Source organism: Chiloscyllium plagiosum, unplaced genomic scaffold, assembly GCF_037043375.1.
Source record: "Chiloscyllium plagiosum isolate Xiang-an unplaced genomic scaffold, Cpla_swu_hap1 HiC_scaffold_26, whole genome shotgun sequence".
In the NCBI taxonomy this organism is placed as follows: Eukaryota; Metazoa; Chordata; class Chondrichthyes; order Orectolobiformes; family Hemiscylliidae; genus Chiloscyllium; species Chiloscyllium plagiosum.
In genome coordinates this window covers 8,752,134-8,767,671 of record NW_028270164.1, presented here as the reverse complement: position 1 = coordinate 8,767,671, position 15,538 = coordinate 8,752,134, and the positions used below count along the sequence as shown (strand labels likewise).

Sequence of the window (15,538 nt, the reverse complement as noted above, 5' to 3'; positions counted from 1 at the left end):
CATAGAAGGTGGTGGTGTGTCACCCTCTTGACCTGTTGCAGTCCCTGGGACACTAGCAGCATTATTGCGAAGGGAGTTTGATCCAGTGACAGTGAATGAAGAGTGATTAGATTTCCAAGTCAAGAGAGCATGTGATGTGGAGGGGAATCTGCAGTTGGAGATGTTTGCACATACCTGCTGACCTTCTACGTCGAGGTCATGGGTTTGGAAGGTACTGTCAAAGGAATGTCACCTCGGTACGTTGTGTAGGTGTTGCATATAGCTGCCTACGTGCTGGTGGAGGGAGGTATTCAGAGTCTGGAAAACGCTAACTAAACCCAGCCTCAACAATCATTCCAGCAGAACTATGTCAAACAAGTACTTCCTGATTTTCTTCCTACACAGTTCTCCTTTTAAAATTATGCTCTTTTGTTCTTTACTCTCACAGCAGGGGAAGTACTTTCTCAGTATCAACCTCCTCTCACGCTTTTACAATTTTAAGCAACTCCATATGATTACCCCACACAATCTCCTGCAGTAATAGGGAATACGAGTCTTACTTATTCATCTGTCTAACCTGAATAAGGGGAGAGAGGGGGTGGGGTGCATGGGAGTGAAATCAGTCAAGGGATTGTGTCTCGGATCATCAGTCACATTTACAGGAAAAGACATGACTGGGTGGAGCCTCCGACATTATACTATTGAGCTGTCAGAGTTCTTGATGATATTACAGTCTGGATCACACAAAGGAAATTTGCTGGATTTGGTTTGGACCACACCCGATACAGGAGTGCGAGTGGAGAAGAGAGGAAAGAGAAACTGTAAATGTTTTTTAATTGCAGTAAAAATGCTCCTTAATCTCCAATATTGCCAGCTCAGGTTTCATTAGAAGCAACACAAAAAAACTCTCCCACACATTCCTCAACTTTAGATTCAACGTGATAATGAAGTTGACTGCATTCTTGTTGGTCTAGTTATTCTCCATGAGGGTTAGATTACAAAGGATGAAAAAAAGGAAACACTAACATTGAAAAGGAAGAAAACACCTTGAGGCTTGCCCAGCTTTTTTGTTTGTTTAATTGAAAAGGACATCACTTTGATGACACAAGGACCTTAGCATGAAGGGGAATTCGGATTCTAGAAATGTCAAACACCCTTTCCCCATTCTCAATCCTTACATTCCCCCAAACCCACGGCAGAACACGTTATTATTACGTCATCAAAATCAGCCAGCCGTAATTGCCAGAAACAGGAAATTCATTTTGGTCCATATGTCACACTTGCCAGCACACCCAATGCACTTGCTCTATGTTAGACAAAATAGGATCATTCAAACCTGTGACTTTATATGCGAAGAATTTGGTTACACCTAAGATAATTGTTTGAAAACAAATCTGGCTCCCACCAGCCCTCATTAAAATACAATGTGTGCCACTTGGGAGGGTTTTACTTTCGGTTATTTCACTTTCTCTATTGTCTGATTGGCACTGGGGTCTGAGTAGTCACCAGGTGCTGGAGCACGTCCCTTACGGTCTCCCACCAGAGCAATTCTGATCGGAGAGTATTCACAAGCTATTAGACTTCCGGGTGCTTCATAAACACACCAAATCCTGACTCACCAGCTTGTGCATATCCTCCAGGACGGATTTATCTACCTCCCTCACTGAAATGGTCAGAGCAAATTACTGCAGATATTGGAATCTATACTGAAAACAACAAATGCTGGTGATCACAGCGGGTCAGGCAGCATCCATAGAGAGAGAGCGAGCTAACATGGAGTCAGATGACTCTTCACTAGAACTGACATGAAGTGTGTGGGGTGGGTGGGGAAGAGTGAGAGCAAGAGTGAGAGCGACAAAAAGATTGAAAGAATGCGAGACAGACGGAGTGTCAATGTAAAAGTTGTGTTCAGCTGCGTGAGCTGCAAAGTGTTCACTAATTCCAATCGTGCAGACAATGCCCATTGAAAATCGATTTGCGTTGGAATCCCAAATGCCACCCACCAAGGAGAGACAAGCTGTTTGGCAGATGCTGTCTGAAAGCATACCTTGTGACAGTAATGTATGGCAGATACAATCTGTCTGAAGAAATGACGAGCTTCTTGTTCAGTCAGACTCTGCTTCTCATTGATGAAGTCGTATAGATCCCCTTTGCTTGCATACTCCATAATGATCACAATTTTATCCTTGTTTTCAAAAACTAAAAGAAAATTAAAGCAGAATAAAAATAACATCAGCAAACCTCATCATGGCAAATTTATGTTACTCAAGATTAGAAGATTAGATTCCCTACAGTGTGGAAACAGGCCCTTCGGCCCAACAAGTCCAAAGAGTAACCCACCCAGACCCATTCCCCTATCCTATATTTACACCTGACTAATGTACCTAACACTATGGGCAATTTCCCATGGCCAATCCACCTGACCTGCACATCTTTGTGACTGTGGGAGGAAATCGGAGCACCCGGAGGAAACCCACACAGACATGGGGAGAATGTCTGTGTGGAGTTTGCACAGTCGCCTGAGGCAGGAATTGAACCCGGTCCCTGGTGCTGAGGCGCAGCGGTGCTAACCACTGAGCCACCCTCTAACTGAGGTTAGAATTCAGAGTTTGCCAGATGGCAATGAGATTGGCGGTTTTGGTAACCATGGTAAAAAAGCTTAAAATGACTGGAATAATGTTTCATGTTAAAATTACAGCTTCCAGTTGGGAGCCACAGGCAATACCAGCTCAGGTTGAAGACCAACTTAGGAACCCAGGGAGATGGTCCTCTGACTCATTCTCCAACTGGAAGCAGCACCACCCTAATAGCTACAGAGTCAATGATGTTTAATCATGCTGGTAACAGGCATCAGGACCGGAAGTCAAAGATTGTTTTGGAACAAGTTCTGCATTTCACAGTTACCACAGTCACCTGAGTAAGCTGACTGTTCATTGATGGAAGGGAAGCAAACTGATTTCCTCCACCCCAGATGACAGACACACAACCCAATGTGATATTGAGACCACTCACACCAGAATAATTGTGGGCCTTTCTGTCCTCAGCCAAAGGAGGCCAGTTGAAGGCAGCAGTAACAGTGCTAACTAATGGCAGAAGTTGGGTAGAAATCAGGCTGGGTTCCCATTCCTGATCAGAACATGGAAAAGCTCTGTTGGAAAAGTGTGCTTCATCAGTGTTAGACTACGAACAATAGTAGGTTTGGCTGTGATACCCTCATGGCCAAATAGCCCAAAAACATTCAACACTCAAGGTAATGGCAGAGGAAGTGCTTTGGAAAAGTACTTACACCCACTGCCCAATCACTGCAGTTCTTCCCGAGACTCACTGCTGGATCCTGTTTACACTGGGACATTCCAGTCATCTCCACCGAATAGCATAACTTGACATTTAAAAATTACACCACAACTCTCATATACAACATGATGTGCGTTTGTTATGGAATTTAAAATGAAAACTTTGATATATAACAACTAGAACAGATAAAGTCTGAAGTAAATGAGTCATAATCTCCGTAACAACATGAAAAAAACCTCTCCATTTTTGTATCAGTAAAACTATATTGATTGCACATCACCAGCCACCCACTGAGAATCCAACTCATTATTTTTTTTTTACTCAATAACAAACCACACCTCAATATTTGTTAAAAAAAATGACACCGCCAAAATTCCGAGTGCCACGATCTGCTGTTCAGTGCTTTATTTAACTCTTTCATCTGATGTGGGCATTGCTGGCTAAGTCAGGGTTTATTGCTCATCTCTGGTTGCCCTCAAGAAAGTGGTGATGAGTTGCCTTCTTGAACCATCGCAGTCCATGTGGAGTCAGTACGCACAGAGTGCCGACTGGCAGGAAGCTCCAGGATTTTGACCGATTGGCAATAAAGGATTGACAATGCACTTTGAGGGGTGAGGCCAAACAAACCCGCCACACATTCAATGCCCAAGTCTGACTTTATCAGAAATAGTGGGCTCTTCCAGGCAGGGAGAGAGTGAGGTCTGCAGATGCTGGAGATCAGAGCTGAAAATGTGTTGCTGGAAAAGCGCAGGTCAGGAAGCATCCAGGGAACAGGAGAATCGACGTTTCGGGCATAAGCCCTTCTTCAGGAATGAGGAAAGTTTGTCCAGCAGGCTAAGATAAAAGGTAGGGAGGAGGGACTTGGAGGATGGGCGTCGGAAATGTGATAGGTGGAAAGAGGTCAAGGTGAGGGTGATAGGTCAGACTGCAGTGGGGGCGGAGAGGTCAGGAAGAAGATTGCAGGTTAGGAAGGCGGTGCTGAGTTCGATGGATTTGACTGAGACAAGGTGGGGGGAGGGGAAATGAGGAAACTGGTGAAATCCGAGTTCATCCCTTGTGGTTGGAGAGTTCCTAGGCGGACACCCGGACCAACCAACCCAACCACCCTGTGGCTCAACACTTCAATTCCCCCTCCCACTCCACCAAGGATATGCAGGTCTTTGGACTCTTCCATCGCCAGACCACAACAACACTACGGTTGGAGGAGGAACGCCTCATCTTCCGCCTAGGAACCCTCCAACCACAAGGGATGAACTCGGATTTCACCAGTTTCCTCATTTCCCCTCCCCCCACCTTGTCTCAGTCAAATCCATCGAACTCAGCACCGCCTTCCTAACCTGCAATCTTCTTCCTGACCTCTCCGCCCCCACCCCAGTCTGACCTATCACCCTCACCTTGACCTCTTTCCACCTATCACATTTCCGACGCCCATCCCCCAAGTCCCTCCTCCCTACCTTTTATCTTAGCCTGCTGGACAAACTTTCCTCATTCCTGAAGAAGGGCTTATGCCCGAAACGTCGATTCTCCTGTTCCCTGGATGCTGCCTGACCTGCTGCGCTTTTCCAGCAACACATTTTCAGCTCTTCCAGGCAGGGAGAGAGGGAGGGAGAGAGAGCGAGAGCGAGAGAAGAATTGCATGAGCTTAGAACCCAGAGAGCTAAGGATTTCACTGAGCTTCCTGCAACCTGGTCAAGTTAGATCATTTCATAAGTCAAGTTAAATAGGCACAGCATCCTACAGTGTGTGCTCACTGAGGCCTGACGATCTTGGTATGAATTCCAGAAGTGGTGAAGTTTTCCAATGGCCATAAAATTAAATGGCTGGTGACCAACAACAAGCACCATTCTTTTAGTCCTGCAGGGAAAGGTAGTGTGCAACTCCTGAGATGGGCAGGATGCAGATGAGGGCACGGGGGATGAAAAAGTAGCAACATGCATTCTGAGCACTCAGCCAATCCCTGTTTCCGCTGAGAATGAGAATCTTTATTCTAAGAACCAATGGTCAAGACCATCATAAATGGTGTTGTGTTGCTTTGAGGGAGCCCTACAAGACACCATTAGGAATAATGGAATGATCAGCAGAAAGTAACAATCCTTCTCATTCTTAGTTATCAAAGAAAGACTCTACAGAGACAAGGGAATCAATGGCAATGTCTCCAATATTTGGCAATGTGGCACTTCTGGCTGCACACACCAATCCCAGAGACATTAACTCTGAGCTCAGGTCAGGAGTGGGAAGATTCACTACTCAGAGATGGGAACGAGGAATTGTAACATGTAGCCTTAGGTATTTGGGATGAATGAGGCGGCGGCGACGGCCTAGTGATATTGTCGTTAGACTATTAATCCAGAGACCCATGCAACGTTCTGGGGACTCTGGCTCAAATCTCACCACAGCAGACGGTGAAGTTTGAATTCAATAAAACTCTGGAATTAAGAAGCTAATGATGACCGTGAATCCATTGTTGATTGTTGGGAAACCCCCATCTAACTCATTATTGTCCTTTTGGAAAGGAAACTGGCATCCTTACAGGGTCTGGCCTACGCATGACTCCTGACCACATGTGACTCTGGACCACACAACAACATTGTTGACTCTTAACTGCCCTCAGGGCAATAAATGCTGGCCTGCTCAGTGATGGCCTCACTCTGTAGAGTGAATAGGAGTGACACAGCCCAGGTGGTGCCAAACCCTGGCTAGTCAGCATTCAAACCCTCATCTGGAGAGGTCCTGGAGAATGCTGTGGAATGTTCCAACCAGCTGAAGGCACTGCAAACATTTTCTGCATGACAAATGTCAAAGAGGATGGCAGAATTGAATGGCATTCTTTGTAGGACCAGAGAGATAAGGTAAAGCACCATGAAATGCACACTCTCCAAGGCCACACCACTCCACAAATACTGGGAGAAATATATTTGTCTCAGGCTGTTGGTTGGGTATCTGTAAGAGGGTCTGGAATCTCAAATCACTACCTCATGCCATAATTTTCCCATAATTTTCAGCAAATAAAATCAGAAGTGCTTTTGGGGGGAATCCTGTGGGGAAAATCAGTTTGCAGTATTTATTTCACTTTATAGGGATTCCCCTAACATTAAAAATGTCATTGAAACCAAGAGCTTCATGGAGAGCATTAAAACTCCAAGTTGAGACTGACCCCAGATAAAGTTACGAATTCCTGTCTAATGAGAAAGCAACTTATCTTTTGCTTCCAGTTTCTTTTCTCACCAGCTGCTGTTCCTGGTTACCCTTTAGCATCCAAGTGGCATGTGTTATAAATTCTTTGGTAACCATTAACCCATAATTTGTCTGGACACAGCTTAGATGGAGCTAAGGTGCCAAACTTGTTTACAGCGCAATTGCCATTGGGACATAATACTGGCACATTCCAAATCCCCTAAACGGTCAGATCGACAGGAATCTCGTTTACACCTTAAGACACATTCACATGACCATGGCGAGTAAACAAAGGCAACAGGTAGGTCTTTGTCACCATCCACCTGGCTGCTTTCCCTAATTTAAATTCCCCAATTTCAATGAAGCATGGGTTGGGGCAGAAGGGGCTTCTGCCTGCCCTCTGAGGTGGGCTTAAGAAAAACCCTAAACCAGTATTCTGAAGAACAGCGAGCGAGTTCTCACTGGCCTGGCTAGTAGAGTGAGTGAGTGAGTGAGTGAGTGAGCGAGCGAGAGAGATCTGGTCATTAATAGATTGATATGTGTGGGATCTTGCTGTACACTGACTGACGGACCCATTTCCTCTGGATTACAACAGTGACCAAACTTCGAGAATTTCACTTTGCTGCAAAGTGCTTTGGGGCATCCCAGGTCTGCAGAAGGCGCCATACAAATGCAAGTCCCCTGTCTCGCTCACGGTCTCTGCTGGAGCACGAGAGGAACCACAATCCAGAAAATATGAGAAGAATCACACTTCTATAACCAGCCAGGTCGAAACAAGAGAAAAAAAACGCACTAAAAATGTGTCGGATTTGGGCCGAAAGAGAGTGTGTTGTTTACATCAGACAGCAGACACCAGAGAATGACAGCATTATCCAACCATATGGAAATTTCCTTCATTTCCATCCACTGAAGTCATGGCAATAATAGGGACTCAACTTGATTGCAGGGATAATGAACAATGGAATGTTCACTCGCAAGAAGGAATGTGTAAATTCACAAAACAGACCAATCTTGGAAAGGGTCAGTAATTTCCTCTTGGCTGGGGCTTTGCTAAAACACCAAACAAACATTAGGATTTGTGGAATTTCCCGTCACACAGAGAGAAGGCAAAAAAGGTTCGAGTTTCGATCTCACGCCGTTATCTCATTACAGCAACAGAAAGCACTCAGCACTATAAGGAAATGCAATCAGAGAGCACCGTCCTATTGTAAACAGTCACAATACTCCTGTTTCAGGAATGGCTAATAAAACAATCCATCAACATCATTTACTGACTGTTTATTAGCATATCCAAAGTGTAAAGTCTTATAAAGAGCAATATTGGCAGTGCAAGTGGGTACTTTTTAAAAGCTTTCATTAAGTACCCACTCTGTACCAGGTCGAGTGATGACATTCTGTCGGATAGTGGCCATGGTGTCTGGGCATAGGTTTCTCTTAAAATGTCAACACTCTAGGAACACAAGTGTTATTTTGCATTGAGTGGGCCTAAGTGGTGAGTGACAGTAGGCTGTTCAACCATGACATGCATCACGTGGCAGCCACAAACCTTCCAATTTGCAGCAGGCACCTGTACAAGTGCACAGTCCACCAAGGAAACACATGACAGAAAAGAAAGAAAGAAAGAGGACACTTGTAGATTTCCTCATCAGCACGGAGACGCGTTTGGGTCCTCAGCGAAGACCAAGAGATTGTGCCAGGTTGCCAGGGAACAACAGGGACTGAGGTCAACAAGAACGTTCCTGTGTCAACAGGGTCCGGGGTCCAAGCCACAGCAGGTCTTTGGGGATACAAGAATGTCTGAAGCCCCTGTGCAAAGTAACACCACCACTACGCCCAGCAGATCCCAGAACATGGACTATTTGCTAAGAAGGTTCAAGAGGCACTTCATAAATCAAGCAGTGCTATGTGCTTTACAACCCACTTAAAAGCATTAAGAAAAAACATACAACATTTCTATTTGAAGATCAAGGACGGGAAGACTGCCAAACGAGTTATTGGGACTATTGGACACAGCTGTGCACTTTACACAAAGCAGACCCAGCTCCCTCCGCAGGCCATGGCCTGCACAGCGCGTACAACGGAATCGAAAATTACAGGTGGACTCCGTGCAGCGCCTCGACATCACTCCTAAACCCCTACAAACATTGTCAAATTGTTTGTTTCCCTTATTTATCACTGCTTTATTCCCTGATGGTGTGAACCCCACCCCACCCCACCCTTTGGGATACAACAAGACCCTACAGGATCTCATCCCAGCAGGGATGTGTGGGCTACTGGCTGCTAGGGCAGGGGTTCAGGATCAGTCCCTACTATAATGGCAATTCGCCGCTCCCACACCCCCCCCCCCTCACAATGCAAACCCAGTCGTTGGCTGACGCTCACATCTAGGCTTGTGCATGAAGAGCAATACTCAGAGTACAGTAAAGAAGGGCTCTCCATACTCAGCAAGAAACTCTTCATCTCCTAAAAATTCAGGAAAGCTTTGCCTTCCCCGGCATGAGGTTAATAAGCTGCCTGTATAGGGCTAGATTGATGCTGCTGAAATCAGGCCTTAGACCATTACTGCAACATATTAGATAACATTCGGTTTCTAGAAGCAACTTTCACAACCACAGGACACCCCAGTCTCCAACTACTTTTGAAGTGACCATTTCAACACAGGAAATGGGGCTACCAAGTTTTGCACAGCGAGATCCCACAAACATCAATGTGAAAAATGATCAGGTACTCTCTCTCTGTGACATTGGTTCAGGGATGAGTATTGTTCACGATAGTATGTGGAGCTCCATTGTGCTCCTTCAAAGAGTGACTGTGGGAATTGTTTTCAGCCAGAGATTATGTGTTCCTGTTTTAACATCTTATCCAAAAAATAACGCCAAGGGTTAGTGCCTGTTTTAGCTTTGGGGACATTGTGTTTGTCCATTCCCAATATGGCAGTCACATTATTAAGAAGCGAGAGAGAGGGTGCTTCCTCCCCACTATCTGGGGGACTATCAAAGGCCACAGAATGCTAGGATTATGGGCGTGAGTGGCAAGTAGCCAAATTTAAATGGCAGCTTCAGAACAGTAAGGGAGAATGTGGGTGGATGGTGATGGGACGAAATGTCTTCTTTCACTCGGGACCTCACTCAGGAAGAGACTATGATGAAGGTACAGTTCAGAGAGGATGTTTGGGATTCAGAGCTGCTGTCAGTTCCCAGTATGTTGGCAGCCCAGGCCTACCTTCATAGATATTGATGATGTGTGGGTGATTGAGCGATGACATGATCTCAATCTCTCGCCGGATGTGGACCAGATCCTGTTCATCTTTGATTTTGTCTTTGCGAATCGACTTAATGGCAACCTGTCAAGATACAAATGGGTGCTTTTTTAATCCACCTGAATCACAGAACTTTTTCATAAACTTACAAATGGTCATGCTGGTGTTTAAGTCCCACCAGAGTCTGATGGCCGCCCTCTCTCTAACCTTCCCTTGAGATTGGGCTCTCTTCAAACTGGAGTCTAGTTCATTCCTCACTCACTTTGTCCCCATGATTGGTGGCTGTGCCCATAGCTCTGGAATCCTGATCCCAAAAGTTTATTTTTTGGGCCCAAGCCTACTGTTGCCACTCCAATGTGAGGGTGCCAGGGGAACGTTATCACAGAAGGATTTGAACATTCAGATGAAACCAGTTAAAATCCAGCCTGCTTATCAAAAAAAAATTGGGGAAACTATACCAAAGGCTGGTATAAGTAACCAGAGAAGGCTCGCTCCTCTATAGTCTGCAATCACATTAAACAATCAAAACCCTATAGTGTTTCGTAATTTGGTAAACTGCAGGTTACCTGCTGCTTCTTTAACCTGCTGTAATCACTTCCCATTGACCTCAGGTGGGAATAATGATGTATATAGCCAGGGTTCATTTTGTATAATTTATAAAATCAATCTGTATCTTGGGTGCTGTGAGAATCATGGGGGTATTTGCACCAGGATTATCCAACAGTGCAATCGATCCAGCTTTACAAAGCACACAAACTAGACAGAAACTAAACAAAGAGATACCAGGTACTGAGGGAGCGCTGCACTGTTGGAAGGGTCATCTCTTGCAGGAGATCTAAAAGATACAGTCTGCCTGCTCTAGTCATGGCAAAAGATCTCATGGCCATTTTGGAGAGGTTAGGGGTATTCTCCCGTTTCTTCATCACAATTTATCTCACAGCCAAAATGTACTCCAGTATCTCGTCATTATCATGTAGAGTCATATAGCATGGAAACAGACCCTTTGGTCCAACCAGTCCATGCTGACCATGTTCCCAAACTAAACTAGTCCCACCTGCCCGTGTTTAGCCCATATCCTTCCAAACATTTCTTTTTCATGTCTTTAATCAAAATAAAAATTTATACTATAGAAATGTAATAACTGTAAGAAATCTGGAAGTCTAGAAATATGCTTGAATCTCAGGAGCAGCTACAAGATGCACGCTACTCTCAGTCCATCAGCAGTCCCTCTCAGATGACGACCACTCACTGCTCTCAGTCCACCATGTTACTGTTTCTGGGAGCTGGCTGTGCGCAAATTGGCAGTTGCTTTTTTCTACATTACAACTGTTAAAGAACAACACCTAGTTGTCTGTAAAACAAGTTGGTGGGTAATGACTCTACTACACTGTGAGCTTTGGGGCCAAAAATTATTATGACGCATTAAGTGATTCAAAGCAGCACTTTGCTAAGAATTTGAGTCCTGACACTTTTGCAAGACCCAGGACACTGGGTGCAGAGGCTTTCCTGCCTTTTGTTCTCTTGCTTTAAAAAGTTTGAGACTGAGCTTGGTGTCTCTGACCAGAACTGACAGCTCGTCAGGGACTCTGGCTTCAGAGCTGGCGCCCCATCTGTCTGAGGTCTGGGGCAATTATGCAAACCTTTTTATTGGAGCTTATCAGGGCAGAAAACTCTGAGCTGGGATTCTTGCAGATCTGAGGCAAGTCTCCTGGGAAAGGACCTGAGCATTCACTGATCCCGAACAAATAGACACACACAAAAAAAACAAATTCAATGATCCCGGTCACCCTGACAACAGATGGAGAAAGGCATTTGGAATGCTGGTCATAGAGCAAGGCAAACCTGTGACGCCCTCTAACATGGAGTCAGTCAGCTCAGAGTGTTTGCGTTTGAAAAGCTTCAATGTAAACAGACACAGGCCTGAGAGTTAGACTGTGCTCAGCCAAATGACTGGCATGTGACTTTATTCACCAGGAGGCAACCCCGGAGATGACAGGACGACAACTTCAACATCTTACAACCTCTTTAATGCCGTGAAATGTCCCAGTGCACTGCACAGGAGAGGTTTCTTAATAAAATATTAGGTAAGGAGATACACAGGACCAGGAGCTTAGTCAGAAGATGTAGGTTTGAAAGAAACAGCTTGAATTAAAAGACACAGATTTAGCGAGAGAATTTCAGGGCCTGTGGCCTAAGTAGCTGAAGGCACAGTCAGCAGGTGGTTCATCTGTGTGCAAGAGGGGGCAGGGACAGAGAAACAGAGATCTGGGAGGAGATTATGGATGGAAAGAGCTGGGGAAATGTAAAGAGTAAGTGCCTTAAAATTAACGCAACGTGACCTCAAAGGAATGATGAGGGAAAGGAACATAACGTAAATGCACAGAGAAGGTCATCTGTCAGCTCAGAGTCCACTGACAGTCCACAGCTAATGATGGATTGAGTGTTTGCCTTTTGTAGGGCAGTATGAATGAGGTGGGCTGGGGGAGGAGGTTCCATTACCCCATCAAAACTTGTATTTAACAAAAATCTAGTGATCCTAGAGTTTAACATTTGGATGAGTTGATGGTTTGGTGGGAGGGGGAGCTCCCATTACCCTCTGTGTAATGAATTACTTCCTGATATTACCTCAGAAAAGACCAGCTGTAGCTGCAGCCCCAGCACTGTCAGTCAGTCACTCTGGCTATTCACCTGTGAAGGAGTCTATTTCATAACAGCACACCAGGAAGGATGGCTTCATCCTGGGCGATCGGGGCTGAGGCAGCTTTACCCTGATCGCCAACAGAGTTGGTCACACTCAATACCAACAGTGAAACAGAAACAAAGTGTTCCATTTCCTCCAGATCTCTCAGCCCTGAAATCATGGGTGAAGTAGCACAGTGGTCTCCTCACCCAAGAAAGGACATACTATCCAGAGGGGGAATGCACAGTTTTGGTTCCAGGCATAAAGGGGCTGTTCCATGGGGAGAGATTGAGAAGGATGGAACTATAAACCCTGCAGTTTATAAGAATCAGAGGTGATCTACCCAAGCAGATGAAATCCTTAAGAGTAAATGTTAAGAAAATGTTTTCCTTGGCTGAGGGATTTGGAACAAAGGGCAGGTGCCCTCAACTAAGGCTTTAACCATCGAGAAAAGGAATAATGTCTCCACTCTGAGCTGTGAATCTTTGTTTCAGGGGATGCTGAGTCATGGAGTATATAGAACAGATTGTAGGGGACTAAGAGAATTAAAGCTCAAATGGTGTGACAGATTAGAGAAGAAAGTCAGCCACTATCTGATAGTAACTGGTGGTGGAGACAACTATCATGTTCAACTTCAGCATGAAACTCACAAACAAAAATAAAAATCAGCATCCAAAATGCTCTTTTCACTCCCTTTCTTTCATATGCCCATTAACCCTCTTCATTCCTGGAACTGTAAACAAAAATTATGTCCCACTATCCCCTTCCCCATTTTTGGGCTGAACCTTTGGGGGATTTCAAATTAACAGACAAAACCTGAACCAGATATTCACCATTTGGTTTCAAAGTTGATTCAGGCTTTTTTTTAAAAAAAAGAAATGTCTATGCTTTGCAGTTCTCTGCGGGAGACTGTACGTATCATCAGTCATCGTTCCCACAGAGTGTTCTGACTGTGTTATGTGGGGGTTGATGGGGGTGTGGGCTTGGGATGAAGAAACTTATTGGACAGGGTGGGAACTGCGTGGAGTTCAAGCTGAACAGCAGCTCACCCACATGGTTACTCATTCAGATAGGTTTCAAGGGAACAGCTCAAATGCTGGATGCATTTGTGCTGTGGTGCATGACCTGTTACTTATTAAAGAATGCTTCAATTAAGGAAGAGCTGTAAAAAAGGTGAAGCAGCTGTACACTCTCTGAAAACTGCTACCTCCGTGTTAGTGCATCAGACATTTATGTGGGAGAAGCTGGGTTAGCAGCCTCAACTGGGAGGCACTCAAAAAAAAAAGAGAGTTAGGAGAGGAACAGTGGCCATCTTCTGTGATGTTATAACTCCAGTAAATGGATGGAATTCACTTGATTTCCCCCTGCTTTGCATCCCTTGAGAGACTTTCCTCACAGTAGTTTACCCCACCCTTTGGTCCTATCATCAGGTCCCTTACCTAGTCTCTCTCTCTGCTCTTCCCAAAGTCCATTTGGACCATATGTTCCCTCATCATAAAGCACTCCAGGACATCTCCCCACATGATGAGTATGCTTGTAGCTGTAAAGGAGCTGTCACAGACAAGCATGTTGCATCCATTTGAGGAGAATAATAAATGGAATAGGGGAAAAGTAGAAAGAATGGACTGTTCAGTTGGCCCTGAGCAATTGTCACAACACATTTTCTTAACCCGTCTGTTCAGATACACTGGAATCAGTGGACCTTGAACTCAGGTCTCCTGGCCTAGAGGTGGGGACATTATCACTGAGCCATAGCCGCACCCCCTCCCCAAATTGCAGCATATCCTGATGAAAATTCCATGGAACTTGCAAAGATGCTTTTTGTTCTGGGTGAGGGGGCATTGGAGGATTGATTATCACAACCTCCTTTAGAGCCAGTGCTACATTGCAAGGCAGGAAATGTGTCAGCAAGCTCCCACAAAACAGCAATGAGAGATTGACTTGATGAACTGGCTCAGAAACAAATAACAACCAAGACACAAGGGAGAGTTTCCTTGTGTTTCCTCAAGGTCTGGGTTGAGTTCAGTCTATCGGATAGCGGGCAGAGATGGGGCCTCAGTTTTAAAGGTGTCATTCAAAGGACTGGGGCATGGACGCTGCAGCACAGCCAGCTTAGATCACGTGCTCCAGTCACTGACGTAGGACTTGAACCTATAACCTTCTAACACAGGAGGTGAGAGAGTTACCACTGAGCTGCATTTGACACACTCGGGATCAACAGTACTGTGGCTCGCCCATGCCTGAAGGGGGAATGCGTAACTAACTACAAGTTTGTTTTTGTGCACTGAATTTGCCAACAGCACAACAAAACACCCAAGAGGTTTGTGGGGACAAGGAAGAAAAGGAAGTGGGAAGAATTTAGAAAACAGGGATATATTTCAGCCTATAAAAACCTTTACAGTGCACTTAGAGAGAATTCATCAAAAAAAAACTCTCATTAAGGAAAAAGAATGCAAGAGGCAGATGCAATTATAAACTGTTACATAAAAAAGTAGGATTCAGAGAGATACAGAATCTACACAAACTTCCATGTGGGAATTACACAGTGTCCAAAATTGGATAATAGTGGACCCCCGAATACTCAGTGAGGTGACACTGCCTCTTGAAGTTTCACTTAAAATATTTTTAAAAAGTGATAGAACAAAAATTGGACTCATGACAGAGTGGCTAATGCTCCCTGGCAGCCTGTTTTCTTTCAAAACAGGGCATTGCGCAAGCAGACAGGTCGATTTGCAGGTTTCAACGTTTCAAAACCAAACATTTATTTTTAAATTGAGCCAATGGCTTGCGAGTGAAATTAATTATTTACCTGTCCCTACGTATACGTCTCCTGGCTCAAACTGAACCTTTCTGTGCAAATAGACAGCTCTAAGAACTGAGCTCATAAACGGGCCCATTAGAAACAGACAAGACTCAAACCAATAGGCCTGGGGGACAATTTCCTACTGTATTAACTGCAGTATTGACATAATACATGCATGCAGAATGAAACAGCCTCTCCTAAGTCCCAGCTGCTGTAGTGTTAGTGGCGAAAATCGGTGTGTGTTCCAGAACACTGGTCAGCACCACTCCCACAGAAAGAGGACATAGGCAACGTGCAATTTTCACATCGCTGCATTACATCACAGATGGGATGAGGAAGAAATATACAG

At 44.8% G+C, this 15,538-nt stretch overlaps 1 protein-coding gene across 1 annotated transcript in view; it reads right to left on the bottom strand.

The window, feature by feature from the left end:
- The window catches only part of nuak2 (NUAK family, SNF1-like kinase, 2), a 42,735-nt gene that overhangs the window by 15,206 nt on the left and 11,991 nt on the right, over positions 1-15,538 (bottom strand). Inside the window, exons 2-3 of the mRNA XM_043716378.2 lie at positions 9,670-9,790; positions 2,027-2,178 (exon numbers count right to left, since the gene is read on the bottom strand). Of these exons, the coding sequence (XP_043572313.1) occupies positions 2,027-2,178; positions 9,670-9,790 (273 nt within the window). The remainder of the gene's footprint in view (positions 1-2,026; positions 2,179-9,669; positions 9,791-15,538) is intronic.